This window comes from Sebastes fasciatus, chromosome 22 (assembly GCF_043250625.1).
Source record: "Sebastes fasciatus isolate fSebFas1 chromosome 22, fSebFas1.pri, whole genome shotgun sequence".
NCBI lineage: Eukaryota > Metazoa > Chordata > Actinopteri > Perciformes > Sebastidae > Sebastes > Sebastes fasciatus.
In genome coordinates, this window is record NC_133816.1 from 8,726,044 (window position 1) to 8,745,653 (window position 19,610).

The 19,610-nt window shown below is 43.5% G+C and overlaps 1 protein-coding gene across 1 annotated transcript in view; it reads left to right on the plus strand.

Moving 5' to 3' along the window:
- The window catches only part of rgs12a (regulator of G protein signaling 12a), a 46,207-nt gene that overhangs the window by 20,239 nt on the left and 6,358 nt on the right, over positions 1-19,610 (plus strand). Inside the window, exons 4-17 of the mRNA XM_074624737.1 lie at positions 5,597-5,618; positions 8,182-8,351; positions 9,403-9,495; positions 10,021-10,164; positions 11,377-11,559; positions 11,663-11,813; positions 12,669-12,766; positions 12,992-13,177; positions 13,540-13,613; positions 13,696-13,822; positions 14,260-14,356; positions 15,282-15,340; positions 15,818-15,929; positions 16,138-16,704. Coding sequence (XP_074480838.1) covers positions 5,597-5,618; positions 8,182-8,351; positions 9,403-9,495; positions 10,021-10,164; positions 11,377-11,559; positions 11,663-11,813; positions 12,669-12,766; positions 12,992-13,177; positions 13,540-13,613; positions 13,696-13,822; positions 14,260-14,356; positions 15,282-15,340; positions 15,818-15,929; positions 16,138-16,704 — 2,083 coding nt within the window. The remainder of the gene's footprint in view (positions 1-5,596; positions 5,619-8,181; positions 8,352-9,402; positions 9,496-10,020; positions 10,165-11,376; positions 11,560-11,662; positions 11,814-12,668; positions 12,767-12,991; positions 13,178-13,539; positions 13,614-13,695; positions 13,823-14,259; positions 14,357-15,281; positions 15,341-15,817; positions 15,930-16,137; positions 16,705-19,610) is intronic.

A 19,610-nucleotide genomic window follows, 5' to 3' on the forward strand; every position in this document is an offset into this window, starting at 1 on the left:
CTACAATTTGACAATCACTTTACGCAATAATAGGCCAGATGTGCAGAGGTGGGAAAGTAGTCAGAATGTAAACTTCATTCTCAACCCTTCTTTTTTATCAATCTATACACTTCTGTCACTGTTTGTGTTGCATAATGTGACCACCTTCGAAGAGAGGCTGTCCAAAAGTGTGCGTTTGCTATTTATCCGCATTTGTACAATTCAGTACCATTGAACACATTGTACAACCTGTTTGAAGCATACTGAGGCCTTTTCTGTCACTCCTTCTGTTTCATTACATACATGAACACACACTCCTCCCAAAGGGGTTAGGATGTCATCTGTGATTGCCCCCATCAACACAGCCATGCACATATGACAAACATCCAATTTCCAAAGTGATAGACCATGTGAAAATCCAATTAAACAAGAGAAATCTACCATGAAGACCACGCTGTTAATAAACACTGCATCTCATCCATTATTTACGGTAAAATTAAGTCGAAAGAATGCTAGCTCGTGTGCCATGGGAAAACCTCCGAACGAGCCACCAATGCTTTAAGAATAATAGTTGGTCCAAAACCAGGCATGCTGATTGTAGTGATTTGTCAGATATGTGTAGGCACAGTGCTGCAGCGGAGACGAGGACTGATGCCAGAATAAAAGTCTATTTTCTTTTGCCGGTACATCAGCTAAATTGCTCGCAGAAAATGCCAATTGACATGATTAACTTTGGGGGAGTAACAATGGTGCTCTGTGACAGGCGGATAATGAAGCTCAGAGTTCAACTCGCGGGTTACCAAACTTTTTTATTTTGATTAAACAAAATTCATCTGGTTTCAATTTAAACTGACTGGGTATTTCTTCTCTCTTTCAAGTAAAGAGAGAGTGCCCCAACTGGAAACAAAAGAGGGGGGAAGGCCAGTGTGGTTTTGACATGGCCAGTGTGTGTGTGTTTCTGTGAGGGGAATAAAGGGGGAGTTAATTCATCTGATTCCTTCATGCCACTGTGGCAGAGGCTGTATGTATTGCTGGGCGCGTTGCCATGGCAACAGCTGCGGAGTAAGGAAATCTTTCTTTCCTCCTTCTCACCCCCTCTTCCTCCTCCTCCTCCTCTCTCTTTCTGTCCAGTACCTTGTCAGATCTCTTCCTCTTTCTCTCTCTCCCTCCCTCCCTCCCTCTCTTCACCTCTCTCCGACTTGTACAGACATGGTTTGCGGAGTTTTTGGGTGGGGAAGGCTCAGGTATGCGTTCACACACACACACACATAATCTGTCTATGTGCTGCTGGTGGAGCAGACTAGGGAACAATGAGTCTCAAAAAGAGACTTTCCTTCAAGCGGACCTGGAACTTCAACACTGTAAGTAAACTGTGGTTTGCCGAGCGAGCCTCCTCTTCCTCCTCCGTATGAAGCGGGGAGATTCCTTTTGTTCACTCAGCTGCTTTTCTCATTAATCTCCCTTTTGTCGCTCGTTTCTCTCTCCGCTCTCAGAACAGCTGTTTGAAGTGGCGGGGGCTCGTGGTTGTTTGTTTGCGGGGTGCTAGAATCAGCCTTGACTTGTGTAAAAGTTTAGAACAGGCTTTTTTATCAGACTGTGGTGAGGCGTTGCATACGGTACATCTCAACCCAGCTTTTGAAGGAAAGGGAACAAGCCTAAACAAGTTCAAAAGATAAAAGAAATCACTTTTAAAAGATCAGATATACACTCTGTGAGAGGTGTTAATGGGTGACATTAACATTTGTGCAAATGTGGCTTATCCTTCAACTTGTTTAACACCGGTGAGAGTGTGTTTGTGTCGCGGTGGCTCACTTCAGATAACACATAAATCTGTCTTGGTGGGATCATGTACGTTCCTTCGGCATGTGGTGTCTCGGGATGCCAGACTGTGCGGCGTGGGGGCTGTACCACAGTAAAGCTGGGAGAGCGTTTTCCAACTGGAGAGCCAAATCCTGCTCCGTTTTGGAGCCAGAGTACTCGATGTGACTTGAATTGTGATTTTTTTTTTTTTTGTCCATTTGGTTGATAACAACCTAACATGGACAGCTTCCAGAGGGATTCCAGCTGGGCAATGGGATCTCTGCAATTTAGCCTTCACATGAAAAGGATCAAAGAGGGTCTGTAGTACCGCGGAGACACCCGTGGTGGACCAGCTCGTCACCGGAGGTGTCAACAGAGGAAGGACAAGAGGCGATGATGAGCCTGGGTCATCACTTCGGCCTCACTGTAGGGGACTTGAGGGCAAGGAAGTATTAACGAGTGGTGTGTGTGGTCTAACCCCTGCAGCCTCATACATGCAAACATACAAACACACCACCCTCTGGATATTTGCCAGCCCTACCTGGTCGACTTTTACAAGTGTGACAAATGTCATCATTATGTCACTTTATTTGAGAGAACTTGATTAGTTGATCTAAAAATGATTAACCAACAACAATTTAGCATTTATCATTTAAGACCTTTGTCAAGTTGGACTGAGCTATAATGACGATATATGTAATTTCCTATCTCGAAAACGATATAGCATTTTTTCCAGTAATTCTATAAATAAATAGTCTATATAAAATAACCACGGGGTAAAGCTTATTTTTGTGTAGTCCTATGTAAATGAAACACTTGTCGAATGAAAAGAACTGAGTATTTTCACAGTTTAAGGACGTCAGTGCAGAATAAACAGTTTTAAGTGAAATTATAGAGAAAAAATAAATTAAAATAGGCCTAGCCTATATCGCGATAGAAACGATATAGAAAAATATATACGATAGACATTCAATATTGTTTTGACAATACATATCGTCATATTGCCCCGCTCTAAGTGTGACGCGTGATCATTATGTAATTTTGTTTGAAAATACTTGATTAGTAGGGCTGTCCTCGACCAAAGAAAATCTTAGTCGACTAACACTCAATATGATTTGTGGATTAATTGATTAGTTGATTTAATCGACAGATCTTTAAAACTGAGAATCACAAAACAGCACCACTTTAAATCTTGTGTTTACCAGAAATATGCTCAAAAGTTTCTTTGAAATAAGTCATTCAGCAAGAAAAAATCATAAAAGACGACTAAATGACTAAAGAAATCTTAGTCGACTAAAAGCAAAATGACCGATTAGGCGACTAATCAATTAAGAAAGGGCAGCCCTATTGATTAGTTGATCTACAAATTATTAACCAACAACAAATTTCATAACTCATTTATCTTTTAGGACATTTTATTGAGCAAAACGGAAAAACATTTTTTTGTTTCCAGCTTCTAGAATGTAAGGATTAGCTGCTTTTTCTATAATTTTTCTATAATTGTAAACTGAATGTTGTTGGATTTTGGACTATTGTGTTGGACAAAACAAGCCATCTGAACAGCCTATGTTGGGCTCAGAGAACTTGTGACATGCTTTTTTCATAATTTCTTTCTGTCATTTTACAGCGCAAACAATTAATCTATTGTTTGAAAAGAAAAATCAAATAAATGAATGATGAAAATAATCGTTAGTTTATTATTCATTTGAGAATGCTAGTGTAGAATTTGAACTAAATCTATTAAATAATAAATGTGACGCTGTTCGTCAGACCGGCAGCAGGATTTTGCAACATTTCTGTTCATTTCAGCCTGCTTGCTCAACTTATGACATGTTTATCATCAGCATAATTGTCCTGATGAGATATTACGTCTACGCTCCCACTCGTATCACATGGCTGTGAATAAGAGGAAGTGGATGTCTATTATATTTGTCATCTTTAGAAGTAAAATCTCTCCATATGTAGGTTTTAAAAGTAGTGTTGACTCCCAAAGAGTGGATAGTAGTAAATGCAGCAATTCACTTTTCAGCTTTTACTTCTTCAGCTTTTCACTTTTTCAGCCTGGAGAACCTTTTGTTTGGTCAAAACCAAAAGTTTACGTCACATTGTGTGATGTCTGCCTGGTTCTTTTAAATGAACCACACTCTATGTATTTAAAGGTTGAGGTTTAGCCGTTTTTAGAAGCCAAAGGGACACACAGATGGAGTGGGCGTTTCTCTCTTTTCTCTCTTTTCTGTTTCAGCTTCATGTTGGTCCTCCTCATCCTATCCCGCCCATGATTACTGTACACATGTTAACCACCACAGAAGGGGGTGGCTTTTTGGGTGTTGACTACATGGGGTTGGACTCAGCAGCAGCAGAGTTGTAAAGAGGCTGCGACGGACAATTAGTGGTTTGGCGGTCTGTGTCTGATAGAGCTTTTACATGTGGTCACTCCCAAAAATGGAACGAAGCGTCACGTCAGTGCACATGACCGCGGTTACAGTACATCCCCTGCCTTCAGACGACCAGTCGCACCAACAACAACAACTGTAAAGCAGGGGTTCCCAAACTTTTGGGGGCCAGGAACCCCTTACAGGGGAGAACATTTCCCAAGGACCGCCTCTTATTCGTAACTCCGATTATGTTTACAACCATTTGTACTCTTAGATATCATTGGAACTATTAGTATTTCCAAATTATTTCTTGGCCCCCCTGATAGAGGGCCACGGACCCCACTTTGACAATCAAAGATGAGCTGGTCCTCAACATGTCTGAGCTTGTCCTATGTTCGATTGATCATTATTAAACCATATCCTCATGTTTTACTTTCAGAAACAGTCTCATCATGGTGCATCATTTTTGTTCATTTCCATTGTTCTGTAATATCGCAGAGTATTATGCAATTCCGCTAAAGTACAAACTGTATGTACTGCTCGCACCGAGGCACCAGCCTGGCAATAAGAGCCTTGTTTAGACGTATTATCAGCCTTGGATATTCACACTTTGAAGTGGCAGCTCAGAAAACACTCTTCTGGAAATAGTCTCCCCTTTTCAGATGAATCCTCCAACGCACCAATTTTTTTTTCGAGTGTTCTTGGACCGAACCCTAAGATGCGCCTCTCATATCCTCCCCTGCATTTAAATACATTTTGCGACAGCGGCTTCACAGTTCTGGGCTTTGAAATCTCTCTTTATTACTAGCCTAACCAAAATTACAGGTTTTGGAGAAGCCCAAAAATTGAAGTATTGCCAAGTGAATATTTGTTGATCCATCATAGGATCAGACGTGTTTTATTTAGCATTATTCCTCGGCTCCCAATTATGGAAAGTTGTCACCGTGAAATTTTCATGCCCACCAGGGGTGCTTGTGCTGTTTGCCTTTTATTCAGGGACGTCTACACATGCATAAACCTCGAATTAGCAAGTGAAAAGAGGGCCATTATGGCCTGTGATGGCCTCAAGTAGCTCTGCCTCCATGAGCTCGGATCTTTGTGACCGCAGTTAGCAGGAATGCACACATTCAGGGCTGTGAGTGTGTTTGTGAGGATAATATAAAATGAAGGGTGGGTCCTGGTGTGGAGGTGTGAACAGCTGTGTGTGTGGTGGAGGCTCGGGGTCCACCCACTTACAAATTAATGGCCTTGTGTAAGGACCCAAGATCCAACCCTTCCCCAGTAGCACACACACACACTCTCACTGAGAAACCACAAAGGCACACACCTCAGAAGCGACTGGTGGGATGCCTGAAGAGACGCCGCTATCTCCAGTCTCTTGTCTCGGCGCGGGAGGTCATGAGGGCAGCCTCTCACTCATGTCTCTCTTTGTTCTCTTTCAGTCTGCTGCTTCCTCAGATGGTGGTGAGTACAATTCATTCACTTTGAAACACTTTTCTGCAGTAAAACAAAAATCCAAACATGATAATTTGATTTGAAATGTAGAAAATAATGGCAGCTATCTATGTGAAAGCTTTTTACTAACACAGTGAAGCTTTTTTTGATCTTGGGCAGCTTGCGGTGCTTTTTTTTGTTTCTTGTTTTCTGCTCTACCCCTCAACACACAACTCTGTAGTTGCTCAATAAAATGGTCAAATAAAAAGACTCAGCGAGGATGATGTATTCACTGTAGGCAACATGCCTCATTAACAAAGGATGTTTGCCGAGCGTGTTTTGGGTTACAGTCGGGGGGCTAGCGTGCACGCCGTCCGGTCCTCCCTTTCATAGCAGTTTTCTAATAACATTTGCTAACAGGCTGACCGAGGCTGCGGCGAGGAGTGCCCCCTTTTCACTGTGGCTGTGCATCAGACATGCACGGCTGTTTGCTTTCTAAAGCCATCTCATTAACTGAGCGGCACACAATGTGGTAAACACGTCTCCCAGAGCCTCAGTCCTAATACATTAAACCCAGTCCAAACAAATGGCTTGTCAGCAAACTTTAGACAAGGAAAAACAGCCATTTGGGCTTATTGTGAGAAAGAAAAGCCCACAGTTTCTCATACTTGCAACTTTAATGTAACATCTACTTATTCAGTTGGACTAATTGCTAAGAGACTACTGTATGCGTTTAAAAGGTCATGTAGAGGCTAGTAATAATCTGAAAGACCTCACTGTAAGGTACTATTTACACTGCTTTTTTATTTCGCCACCTATTTCTAAATCCACCCTACTTCCTGTGCAGGCGTATTGGCAAGATGAAGATATGCAGCTCTGTACCTTACTTGACCTGGCTAACATTTCTGTTCTCAACAGCAATGATATACACTCTGTTAATAACACCAGTTACCCGTGCCAACCAGTTGACTCTCAGTGAGATTTGTTACAGACACATAGCTGTTGTCATTCTGCTGTGACCCCTTTTTTTGTTTTTACTTTGCGCTCCCTGCCTGCTCGGCCCACAGCTCTAAAGTGGCCATCTGCCGCCATGATAGCAGGTACCGTGCGGGCCAAAGCCCCCACTCTAGTTGACCAGCAGCCCCCTCCTTGTGTCCCTTCAATCATCCATGTCTCCTCTCTTTCTTCTTCTTTTATTCTCTCCTCGCTGCCCCCTCTTTGCTCCACTCTCACCAACTGAGTGACATCTGCTGTTTCTCAGTTGCAATCAGAACTGTTAGCCTCGCGGTCCACACTTCCCTCATAACATATTTTGACCTTTGACATCCACTTATTGTGTGACATTCGCCGGTGAGAGGCGCCGCAAAGGGTAGAGTAAAGAGCCATTAACTTTCCTTTCAAATCCCTCGACCTTTACCTTAATAGTCGAAGCGATTTTCTGTTTGTAATTATGTTTGGTGCAGATATAGGGCACCTTTTGGCTCCCCATTAAGTCTAAATCATTTTATGGCAAGTTCTTCCCCTTTTTTTCTTAACTCCAACAGGATCAAGACTTTTATTAAATTGCAGACAACTTATTTATCTTTCACTTTTCCTGCAATTTCCAAACATCTAGGAAGGAAAGTGTTTAAAAACTGTAGTACGAGTTTTTGGTGCAGTAGTTGTCATTAGTTAAAGAGGACCTATTATGCTTATTTCCAGGTGCATACTTGTATTTGGGGTTTCTACTAGAACATGGTTACGTGCTTTAATGTTCAAAAAACGCTTTATTTTTCTCATACCGGCTGCGCTGCAGCACCTCTTTTGACCCTCCGTCTGTAAAACTCTGTTTGAGCCCCTTGCACCCCCAGTTTGCTCTGATTGGTCAGCTGACCCACTCTGTTGCGATTGGTCAACCAAAACAAACTCTTCGGACTCTGCTCCAGCTTCGCTCTAACAAGCTTTGTTTGAGGGCGTGCCAAACTAGCTACTAGGCAGGTATTACACAAATGTGTTACTTGGTGACATCACCACGCTATGGAAGAAAAGGTGGGACTTCAAGCGAGGTGTTTCAGGCAGTTCAGGAGCAGTGTTTCTGTGGGGGAGAGTAACTCCCTTTGACGTGGACTTTGGGCTTTGTAACTTTGCAGACATTTTACATGCACACAAAAAACTATATAACACATTAAAGGAAAGGGAAAAAGCACAAAATATATAATATAATAGGTCCTCTTTAAATTAGAATTAGAACCCAATGTTAAAATTTTTTGTTTATTGTGCTTTGTTGCTTACACGTTCACCAAAAAAATCATAGACATGTCTACTTTTGTGAGGGCCCTTTGAAGATGTGCACCAACACAAGATAATGTTTTGTTGGTTTCTTAGAGGAGAGTCTTAATAAAAGCTCCGTTCTCCTCCACGGATTAAATTAACAGTCTTTTCAAAAATTGTCAAAAGGAAGAAAAACACACAAAAAGGCTAAAATCCACAAGAATATGTAGAAGATTGAAAGGGCACATAGGGAAGGGTGGCTCTAATATTCCCCCTGGCTGGAATTACCCTTTAACATTAGAGCCCTCTATAACCTTTGCATTTCGCCCTCCCCGTCTTGCAGACTACAGCGGACTCCAGTTGCAGGGATGCTGCAGCCAGAGCAGCCTGAACAGTAATGGCAGTCTTCCAGGAGGAGGCAGCCTCCGAGGGGTTCCGGAGCAGCGCGTGGCCAGCTGGGCTGCCTGCTTCGAACGCCTCCTCCAGGACCCAGTGGGCGTGCGCTACTTCTCGGTAAGAAAATTAAAACAGTTTCTTTAAGTTGATTGAATCCTGTGTTGTCAAAAACAGCTGACGTGAAGTGTGCTTCAGATTTAAAGGTGCTGTTGATAACATTGATAAGCCACTAGATGTCGCATTGTCCCTTACCCGTTCCATTGCATTTACTTCACAACAAGTCATTGCCAGGCATTTACCGTCAATCGCAGCCGTTTTCCACACTGACTGACGAGGCAGAGATACCATGGGATACCAACGTCGTTTTACTATTGGCTCAGAAGTAGGAACCAAATGTCAGATATCTTCCAGAGATAAACAAAACATTCATTTTGAACCCGCCAACATTTAAAAAAAAAAAAAAGATTAAAGAGCAGCACTAGGGTTGGGTGTTGTTTGGATTTTTTAAAATTCTGATTCTCATTGAAACCTTGTTTGATTCATGCGTGTTACTTGAAAATGAAAAGGAAACCAAAATATATATCGGAAGCAATGAAGAAAAATATTCTCTGTAATTTTATACTTGTTTTTACTTGTGCTTGGTGCTCTTCCATTAGCTCACCATTATGACATAAAAGCTGTTGCGTTCTTATACAGTGCTTTATCATGCTGGACCACGTTCCTTTATGCATTAAATTATTTTCACACAGTCATTATATTTTGTTGTATCACCGTTTTTTGTCCTAGATTTATATAGATTTGGAATATGTTCAAGCAGAACCATTTCTCAATATCCAAACTCACTGAGTACAGGCACCTCATTTATGTTACCTCCCACACAAAAGATGTGTCTTTGAATTTAGCCCACAACACCTTCCGGAGGCTCCACATTAAGTTGTGGCGTCCCAGAACCACCTCGCTCCTCACCTCCCCTCAGCACTGAGCGGAGCTGCGCTGTGCGCCTACACTGTCCCCCGCCTACACTTACACCAATCTTGTTCACAACATTACACCCGATAATTTCTTTTCCGCACTACTGGGTCTCAACAACACACAACAGCGCCGGAAAAGATGAGAAAGAATTGAGGTTGGGATTATATAGAAACTCTCGCACTGTGTTTCTCCGCAGGAATTTCTCAAGAAAGAATTCAGTGAGGAGAACATCTTGTTCTGGCAGGCCTGCGAATACTTCAGTCATGTCCCTGCAGCTGATAAAAAACAGGTAAGTCCACAGTATGAAGCAAATCCCATTGCTAAAAAACATATAGTGTATAATCACCTGGGAAAAAAAGATAAATAAAAGAATCGTTGTGTTTTCGTTACCTTAGAATGAGCCGTTTATATCTACATACGTAGCCGGCCGCCATGTTTCTACAGTAGCCAAGAATGGACAAACCAAACACTGGCTCTAGATAGGACCATTTGTAGTTTTCCTACACGCTTGGCACACAGGAGAAGTTTCAGCTGGTTGCAGTCTTTTTGTGTAGAAGAAGTTTTTGATTCTCCTGTTAATTGGCCCCTCAAATTTATCTTGAGACCCCTTTGTGGGTCTCGACCTCCATGTTTGGAACCACAGTAAGATAGCCGCTATTAACAAAGGGTCAATCCACATTAAACGACATCTTGAATCTTATATAATTTGTGTGAAAAAAATATATTAATAAAAGAGTACATAAGAGGACATGTAGCAACATCATTTTCTACAGTTTTTGAAATTCTTTGCATTCATCAAATCTCTGTCCTGCAGCTGTCCCAGAGAGCTGGAGAGATCTACAACAGCTTCCTGTCCAGCAAAGCCACCATGCCGGTCAACATCGACAGCCAAGCTCAGCTGGCTGATGACGTCCTCACCTCCCCGCGGCCCGACATGTTCAAGACGCAGCAGCTACAGGTACCAACAAGACCGTAGTAGTAATAGTGAGCTCATCTCCTAAATGGATAATTCGTGTGAAGTGGTGTTGTATGAGATACTTATGCAAAGTCAGTGTATTAGCTACAGTAGATGACGGACAGTTTGGAGAAGCAGACAGGCGTTACCGCACGGGAGCAAAGCAATTTACTGCTGTGGACGGGGCCGCCAGCAAAATGTTCTTTAGCCACCTAAAAGAAAGGCCCACCTAAAAAAATCTACACCAGTTTAAGTGTACGCTATATTTAGAATATTTTCTCCAGTTTGCCCTTGTTAAAGAAACCTGACTCCATTGGGGAAAAAAAGGCAACAGTAGACCAGCAACCCTCCGTGTTCTGCAAGGTAAAATTAAAGTTTTTTTCAATGGAGTCTGGTGGCTTTGGCGAGAGCATAGATAATGGCTTCAATTCCCTGTTAGAAAGGGCTGTCTCATGGCAAGGTAAAGCAGTGAAAATATTCTAAATATAGCGTACACTTAAACTGATATTGATTTTTTTAAGGTGAGCCTTTCTTTTAGGTGGTTAAAATATGTTTTGCTGCCGGCCTCGTCCACAGCAGCACATTACTTTGCTCCTGTGCCGTAACTCCTGTTTGCTTCTCCAAACTAGGGGTATGCAGACTGCCGTCTACTATCGGTAATTCACTGACTATAGATAAGGACCTCACACAACCCCACTTCAAAACACCCAGACTATCCCTTTAAGACACCACCATCTATTGGTTGGTAAATAATAATAATTTTAATATTTCATGTCTTTGGCTTATTTAGACTTTCCCTTATTTAAAAGATTCATTTGCTCCGTATCAACACTGAAGACCAAGATGTCTTCTTGACAGTAGGGGGTTTTGTTCTCATCTAGCCTTTAGTCACTTTGCACAAGCATATTGGGTTTTTTCGGTGGCCATCTGGGTTTGTTTACGAAAGGGCTCTGAGCCTCTACCAGAGAGATAAACACAAACTGGCATACACCCACAGAGAATCTAGCGCATACTGTACACACAGACACATAGACATGCAGTCAGAGATCTGTATATTTTCAGCCTGCGCACGAGCATGATAGAATGTCAACTGTTGAGACACCTGTCATAACATCAGCTGTAACCATATGTTAACACTAGTAGTGTTTAATTTTCTCGTCTTCACTCCCGTATTTTTGACCTTAAAAACACCCGTCTTTTACTCCGCGTTTACAGATCTTCAACCTGATGAAGTTTGACAGCTATTCGCGATTCCTCAAGTCCTCCCTCTACAAAGAGTGCATGCGTGCCGAGGTGGATGGCCGATCCCTGCCGGACCCGTACCAGATTCCCTGCAGCCCTGCGCCCTCAAAACACAGTGCCAGCTCCGACCGCTCCACCCTCTCCACTCCCAAAAAGGTGCCACTATTGTTTTTTTTTACTGTATTTGACTGTAAATACGTCGTTGGCATTGCTGATCAGTCCAGTACGGCAGGTAAAATCTTTGTTTTACAACCAACAGGAGGGCAGAAAGCAGCGGTCAGGGAGGTCGCTGACCGAAGAGAGCAGGGATGAGAGCGCCGACAAGAAACGCGGCATCTTCTTCTCGTGGTCCCGCAACAGGAGCTTTGGGAAGGGCCCAAAGAAGAAGGACGTAGGCGACATTAACCTCGGTAAGAATCTGATTAACAAGCGTGTTGACTTCTGGTTACAGAGATCCCCACAGTTTAAAGCTTTTACAACACAAACTTCCAAAGTGCTGATGTGTCCTTGAACAAGACACCAAATCGCTGCCAGCTCCAGGGTTGCCATGAGCTACACGCGGGGGAGGCCTGTAGAAACACAGCTGCTCCGCAGTCATCAAAGTATTACACACAGAGTACTGGTACACTAGCTGGTAAAACATAAAAAAGAGAGCATTATCCACAGAGGGACGGTGTTTTAAAGGTGTCAAAGTACCAAAATGAGGTTGATATGATGATGATGTCAGTTCCGTCAGCATAAATAAAGTGATGACGTCTTGACAGATTCGCCAAGCAAATGCAGATACATAAAATTATCTATTTTTTGTAAACACTTAATTAATTTACTCTAATAGTGTTAGATTTCATAATATATTTTTTGTTATTGTGGTTAAATAAATGTAATTCATGGTATTTATGTTGTTAGATTGCTGCTAGACCGCCCCGTTAATACAGGTGCAGCCTCTCTCTGTGTGCGTCAAGCGGAAGAGCAAATAGGTTTTTGACTGCAGTGAAAATGTTGTTTTTGAAAGGCTAAACGCCAACAAATATGGATTGAAGCAGAATATTTCATTAGATTTTGCTTATAAGTAACAAAAAATACATTTTTAAATAGTTCTATATACAGACTTTGTGGTGTCAAATTACGATCATAAATAAAAAAACATTATTAGTCGTGCTTTAGGTAAAGTTGTGTTGGTGTTACATATCTTAAGTGTCCTTTAAAGCAAGTAGTGTGTCTCTTATCTGCATGAATTCCTCATCCTCTGTGTGTTTTTTTTGCAGACTACTGGGGCAGTAATGGGCGGAGGGAGTCCCAGGGCTCCTTGTCGTCCGGTACCAGTCTGGAGATGGCCACTTCCTGCTCTGCTGGCAAGATTGAGGTAAGATTCCTCTGGACAGATCACCATGGCAACACAGAGCCCGGTGTCTGGTGAAGCCATCATAATAAGCCAGAGTTTATTTTATTTTTTACTTGTCAACCCACTCATTGTTTGCTTATGGATGGCATAAATCCGAGAGTAAAGACAAGCTGAATCTATATATAGTTAACACACTAAGAGCCAGTCCTTTGACTAATTTTTTTTTTGTTAATCTTGTGTCCTTAGTCTGATAACCGCCACTCGGTATGGGAGCGTTCCCCCAAAACCTGCAGCGTGATCCTGCCCGACGGTTCCTGCTCTTCCATCAGTCTTCGGCCCGGCGCCTCCATAAGGGAAGTCCTCCAAGATCTCTGCCATAGCATCAACGTCAACATCGCCGCTGTCGACCTCTTCCTGGTGGGAGGGGAGAAGGTGAGGAAGGCGGACGCCACCGCCAACAAAGTATACAAATACATCTGCTTCAAATAGATCAACTGCTGCGAGCACCTCTTGAATTAATTGACTCAACCCTCTGTTTGTTATAAATCAAAGTTTGGTAAATACAGTACGCTTACTATTTAAACATGCTTTATTTTGCGAGGAGTCGTTGTTGGAACATAAGTAAAAAAAAAAAGCTGAATTCAACCAAAGTGAATTGAAAAGATCACTGAGGATTAAAGTGAACAATATGTCTTTTTAGATACTCTATAAAGAGTTTACAGTGTGTAGTGTTTTGGGTTTGTTGCTGGCGCTTTATATGTTGCTAATGTGTTTCATTCTTTTTTCCAACATAGCCTTTGGTGTTGGACCAAGACTGCCTGACCCTCAGCTCACGGGACTTGAGAGTGGAGAAGCGGACCTTGTTTAGGTACGAATATTCAATCAAAGTTTGCTTTGAATATCCCATGTTCTGTCTGTGTCTGTGCTGACATTCACTTCTCTGCTCCCAGACTGGACCTGGTGCCCATCAACCGCTCCGTGGGGCTCAAAGCCAAACCTACCAAACCAGTCACCGAGGTCCTGCGTCCCGTGGTGGCCAAATACGGACTCCACCTCAGCGATCTCGTGGCCAAAATAGTAAGTCTTCCCTGGCGGCTACAATGCCTTAATCTTTTTTGAAGCTCCTGTGTGTCCGGGGGAAGCAGCCCGTGCAGTGTATGACAGTGCCACAGGGTGGAGTATCATGGTCAGGGGAGGGAAGCCACCGCATCCTTTTCCATCTCTACACGGTGGTTAGCGCTCTGACTCAGCCCGGCTTCCGAAGATGGAGCGCCAGGGTTATAATTAAGAATGACGACACTCCTTAAACATGCCAACTCCTCCCCTAAACCCCTGCCAGATGATTTATTTTAGTCCTGTGGGTTTTACAGGCATTATATCTGTATTAAACAGAGCTGAAAAGGGTTTATAAATTAAGCAAAGGCTCGTGAGCTCAAATATCAGCCATTGAGACATATTTAGACTTACAGGTGTATATACCAACGTGTTGACCATCAAGTTGTGTTCCATTTCAGAGCGGAGAAACTGAGCCTTTGGACCTGGGTGCCCCCATATCGAGTTTGGACGGCCTGCGAGTTGTTTTGGAGCGAAGCGAATCAGCTTCAGGGAAAGGTAACACACTGTAACCCAATATTTAACACTAGGGCTGTCAAAGTTAACGCAATAATGTGTTAACACAAATTTGTTGTAACATCACTAATTTCTTTAACGCATTAACGCAACTTACGATTTTTTTAGGTTGTAGCGGGCTCAGTTTTTAAAGCTAGAGTGGATATACTGGCATCATATGAAACTAAAAAACCTAAGGGATCCATTGGTACCAACCATGTCAAACTAAAATGTCGTGAAGGAGGTTCAATAACGCTCCAAACTTACGCTAAATTTTGGGGAGGAAAAACTGGCAAGGCCATTTTCAAAGGTGTCCCTTGACCTCTGACCTCAAGATATATGAATGAAAATGGGTTCTATGGGTACCCACGAGTCTCCCCTTTACAGACATGCCCACTTTATGATAATTGCATGCAGTTTGGGGCAAGTCATAGTCAAGTCAGCACACTGACAGCTGTTGTTGCCTGTTGGGCTGCAGTTTTGAGCATATTTTGTTATGCTAAATGCAGTACCTGTGAGGGTTTCTGGACAATATTTGTCATTGTTTTGTGTTGTTAATTTAATTACAATACTAGATATATACATACATTTGCATAAAGCAAGAATATTTGCCCACTCCAACGTTGATAAGAGTATTAAATACTTGACAAAGTGTGCCTTAGCACAAACTAACTAAAATAAGAGCGTGACTAAATTTTAAATGGATCTGAGAAGTTCTCCCCCCCCCCCCCACACTAGAACCTGTAATCAACTGTTTAACTGCCAATTGCAAATCATGTCCACCTCTGTTATTCCACTGATTAACATATTCAAATTTTGAAGAAGTGTCCTCTCGTCTCCTCTCCGTCATCTCACACTCTCATCATCAATTTCTCAACCTGATGAATTTTTCATGTACATCTTCTTTGTGTGTCTCTCTTTCAAATAGACAAATCCAAGTCTTCCTCCCTGAAAAACCACCCTCCATCCAGGAGCTTTTCTGCTACAGTGAGTACTCACGACATCTTTGTTCTCATATGTGTCGCTTTTAAAAGTCCACATGTTTTGTCCCTTTCTACTGCTGCGCTGCTTCTGCGACATTCAGTGTCATTTTATGAGTGGCCCACATTTTTATTAACATTCACAATCTTCGAAAAAGCTTTAAATTGGTGGGATTTGTTTGTATTCTTCGCCCTAACACTGCCTGTTGCTGACTCACTTGCTCATATTTTCCATGCTTGAGTTATTGCGCCGTATGTAGGCAGATAGTGCTCGGCTTGGATGCTAGCGAGGTCAGAGAAGACGCAGATCCAACAGATGGACGCGGCTCATCTTTACGCGAGGGTCTCAGTAAATGGACACTCTGCTCAGTAGGGTGCACGGCAGCTCACGCTTAGCCTCCCCATCCTCCTCACGACCCCCCCCGCTCCCTCTCCCCATCCCTCCATCCCCTAACAGAGTGCATTGTTATTGTTGCATCTGCAGGGAGATGAGAGGTCAACACCAAAGGACTTTTCTGTGCGAGCAAGCGGACCAGACTCAGCACTCCCAGGGGAAAAGAGAAAACAGAAAAAGATTAATATAGATGAAGCCGAAGGTAAATCCCTCTTTTCCTTCTTTCTCTCTCTCTTTTTTTGACTTATTGGTGGATTTCTTAGCTTTGCTTTGCGTCAGGACTAACTGGCAGCTCTGGAGGGGTTTTCTTCTCTTGCTGCGCTGCATGTTAAACCTTGACTAATCTCTTTTCTTCCAGGTGCCTCACGTATGTGGAAGGTTTTAAGTGAGGTGTTTGATGTGTTTTGCAGAATTCTTTGAGCTCCTGAGCCGGGCACAGAGCACCAGAGCCAACGACCAGCGCGGACTCCTGAACAAAGAAGACCTGGTGCTTCCCGACTTCCTGCGCCTGACCGTGCCCGCGTCCTCCTGCTCCGTCTCCTCCGACCTTGCCTGCTCCACCCCCGACTCCCTGAGGCTGAGCCGGGAGAACGGCGTCCCCTCGCGGGGGGCGCTCACCGCCGGCCTCCGCTCTGAGAGCCTGGACTCCTCCCTCAGCTCCAGTGCCAATGGACACTCCGGGACCAGGCGGTGCCTGATGCCCCCTCCTCGCCACCCGACTTTCGGCACCCACCTGTCCCCCATCCCCCGGCCCTCGGACACCCGGCCGAGCCTCCGCACCGTTGAGGAGGACGCCAACGGCGACCTGACCCTCGTGGGGGAGGGCGACATCAACAGCCCAAACAGCACCCTGCTGCCTCCGTCGCCGACCCCGTTGGCATCCTTCAACAGCAGCCTGCCCGAGGCCAACTTCACCCCGCCGCCTCCACCCTGCCCCCAGCCTCAAGACGCAGCTGGAGAGGGAAAGTCCACTTCAGGTATTTCTACAGTGTAACAAACCAGTGCTCCGTGTGTTTGCGTGTGTGTCGTATGTGCATGTGTGCGCCTTCATGATCCCTCTACACTGACTCTGATGCACTTTAATGACTCTTTCCTCAGTTTGCCATTCATTTAAACTGTTTTTTATTAAACTTAGCAAAGCATGTGTGTGATTGATCTTAATTACACTCAGATCACCTTGTAAATAGGGATGTGTATATTTTGTTCAGTGAGTTAACGTTTATTATCCACGCCACAAAATTTGTTGGGTTTTGCCACATGACTGGGATTTACTCCAGTTAGATATTTTTGGGGTGCACGAGAATGTGATTGCAGAGCTTATGAATATTAATAATATGTGCACAGTGCGTACAGATAAATGATCAATATTTGACAGTACTGTAGTCGGTGGATGTTGTGCTGGAGATTAGCATTCAGAAAGTGATGCGATTAGCACCGGTGTGTTCCTGGCATTGTGGGTTCATTATGTACAATTAGAAAAACATCGCAGCAAAACCAGACCCGTGAAATTGTTTTACAGTGTCGGACCTGAACAATCATTACAAAAACAAATGCTGTATTCCTCTCCATCCCACCACCACTACCACCACCACCACCTCGAGTCAAGAGCAGTTCAACAATGTCAAAAACCGGTGAGTCATTAAACGGTGTCGGCGAATTGAGCAAAAAAATAATTAGTCATTGGAGGACGAGTGCTCCTCCTTAGCGCTGGTGACATTGTTGAATTGCCTGTCATCCTCTATCTGGGTCATTCACTTCCCTCTCTCTTCTAGATGCCTGATGTAGATAATCACTGCCAATAAACTCTGTACCTGTGATTGAGTCGATCTAATAAATGTTAGAATTGGAAATCACTCTCGTCTGTCTTTTTACACGTTTGTGAGCTCTGTTTTTCTCCCCCTCCTCTTCCTCCACCACCACCACCACCACCTCTCCGCCTCCGCATGCATCCCTCCCCGTTCTCCCTCAGCTCTGTCTCATTTTTGTCTTCTTGTGGCTTCCTCTTCTCATCAGCTCCCACTCCTTTTTTCTCTTCTGTGTGTGTGCGCTCGTTTCAGGGTGTCGCTATCCTGCTCGCCTAGTGTGTGTTCTGCTCACATTGTTCAGTGTGCGCGGTGTCGCTAAACATCGCTTGGTGTGTTGTCGTTTCATGTGGGGGTCACCGCTTCTGTTGTGTGTGGCTTTTTTAAGCGTGGCGTTGTGGATCCTTTTTATGAAACTTGTGTGTTTCAAAAGCTTTGCTGTTGGGGAGTGTTGGCTCATTGTGTGACATCATTATCATCTCCTGCATATGGATTCCCTTTTCTAAGTCCCCATCTGTGTCATCCCCCCCCACACACACACACTCCTCTTCTGTGTTTGAGATTTGAAGGTAAACAATCATTGATTTGTAATGGTGGTGGTTTTTTCAGAGTTGCCAGAAATACATCAACTGAGGCCAAAAGCTTTCTGTGTTCAGATATCCAATTAGAGGCAACATGTTTGTTTGATTCTTGAAAAATCCCAGGAAGCCTTCTTTTGAAACGCCGTGAACTCCACAGAAAGAGAAGATAATCACATGTTTTCCCACAACAGAGCTGCTTCAAAGGACTTTATCGAAAGGTGCGCGAACATGATCGCTCACATTCATAGGGAGGCTTTAATGTACACAAGATGATGAGGAAGGATCGGACCTCCTCCACGGCCTCTTTTCTGGTTGCTAAGCGCATCAGCCCGATTCTTCCCACCACTGGGCGCCATGGTAACCTTATCCACGGGTTGACTGAGCTACAGATAGAAACTGTCACTGCTGGTTTTCATCTTATCTCCCAGCCTATTCCTCTCTGTCTCTCCATTTCTCCCACCAGCTAAAATAGAAAACTACCTCCAGCACTGTTTGCCCCCTCGGTGAGAATCTGTAAACATGGAAACGCAGGAAGTTTAACACGCCTCCACCTTTTTTTTTTTTTTTATAGAGACTTTATGAAGTTGTGGCTTCTAAATCCCGGTGGAAAGTCACGCTCGCACAGGCTTAATAATGTGTTTAAGAGACAAACGCCCACAGGATAAGTCAGAGGCCATCAGTCCAAACAAGTTAACAATGGTTCAGTAGCAATTACGCTCTTTTACTGAGTCAGTCTGCTGGATTTCAGTCGTCTCCAGTTGGTGTATTACTGTTAAACTGACGCCCTCTGCTGTTCTGAGGGAATAAATAATTGCTGTTGAGGTAGAGCAACATGTTCCTCAGACATCATGCCAAGTACTATAGAAAGGATAGAAAGGAAGAGGATAAAATCAAGCTGCTTACTCTGCTTGAAATGAGGTTATGTGGATAAAAGAAATACTTTTCTTTTAATTTTGGGACTTTGTTTCCTCCGATTCTACTGCAAAGTCGCCAAACTATACAAGTTAATACACGTATTTAAAGGAACAGTGTGTAACATTTTGGGGGAATCTATTAGCAGAAATGGAATATAATATTTATAAGTATATTTTCATTAGTGTATAATCACCTGAAACTAAGAATTGTTGTGTTTTTGTTAGCTTAGAATGAGCCCTTCATCTACATAGGGAGCGGATCCTCTTCACGTAGTCCGCCATGTTGCACCGCTATGTTTCTACAGTAGCCCAGAACGGACAAACCAAACTCTGTTAACTTTTTCCTGCTTGGGCCGGAGTCGATAACGTTACTCACCCCCGTCGCCACCACTCTCTCTCTCTTGCTTCACCACTCACGTCTCACGTACACACACACACACACACACACACACACACACACACACACACACACACACTCTACGCACTCTACTCTAAAGCTGTCTTCCCGCGATAAGAGATTTAAGATTTTGGTAAAGAGCGCAAGGAATGCCATTCACTGTTTCTAAGCAACAACAAACAGTTGCAG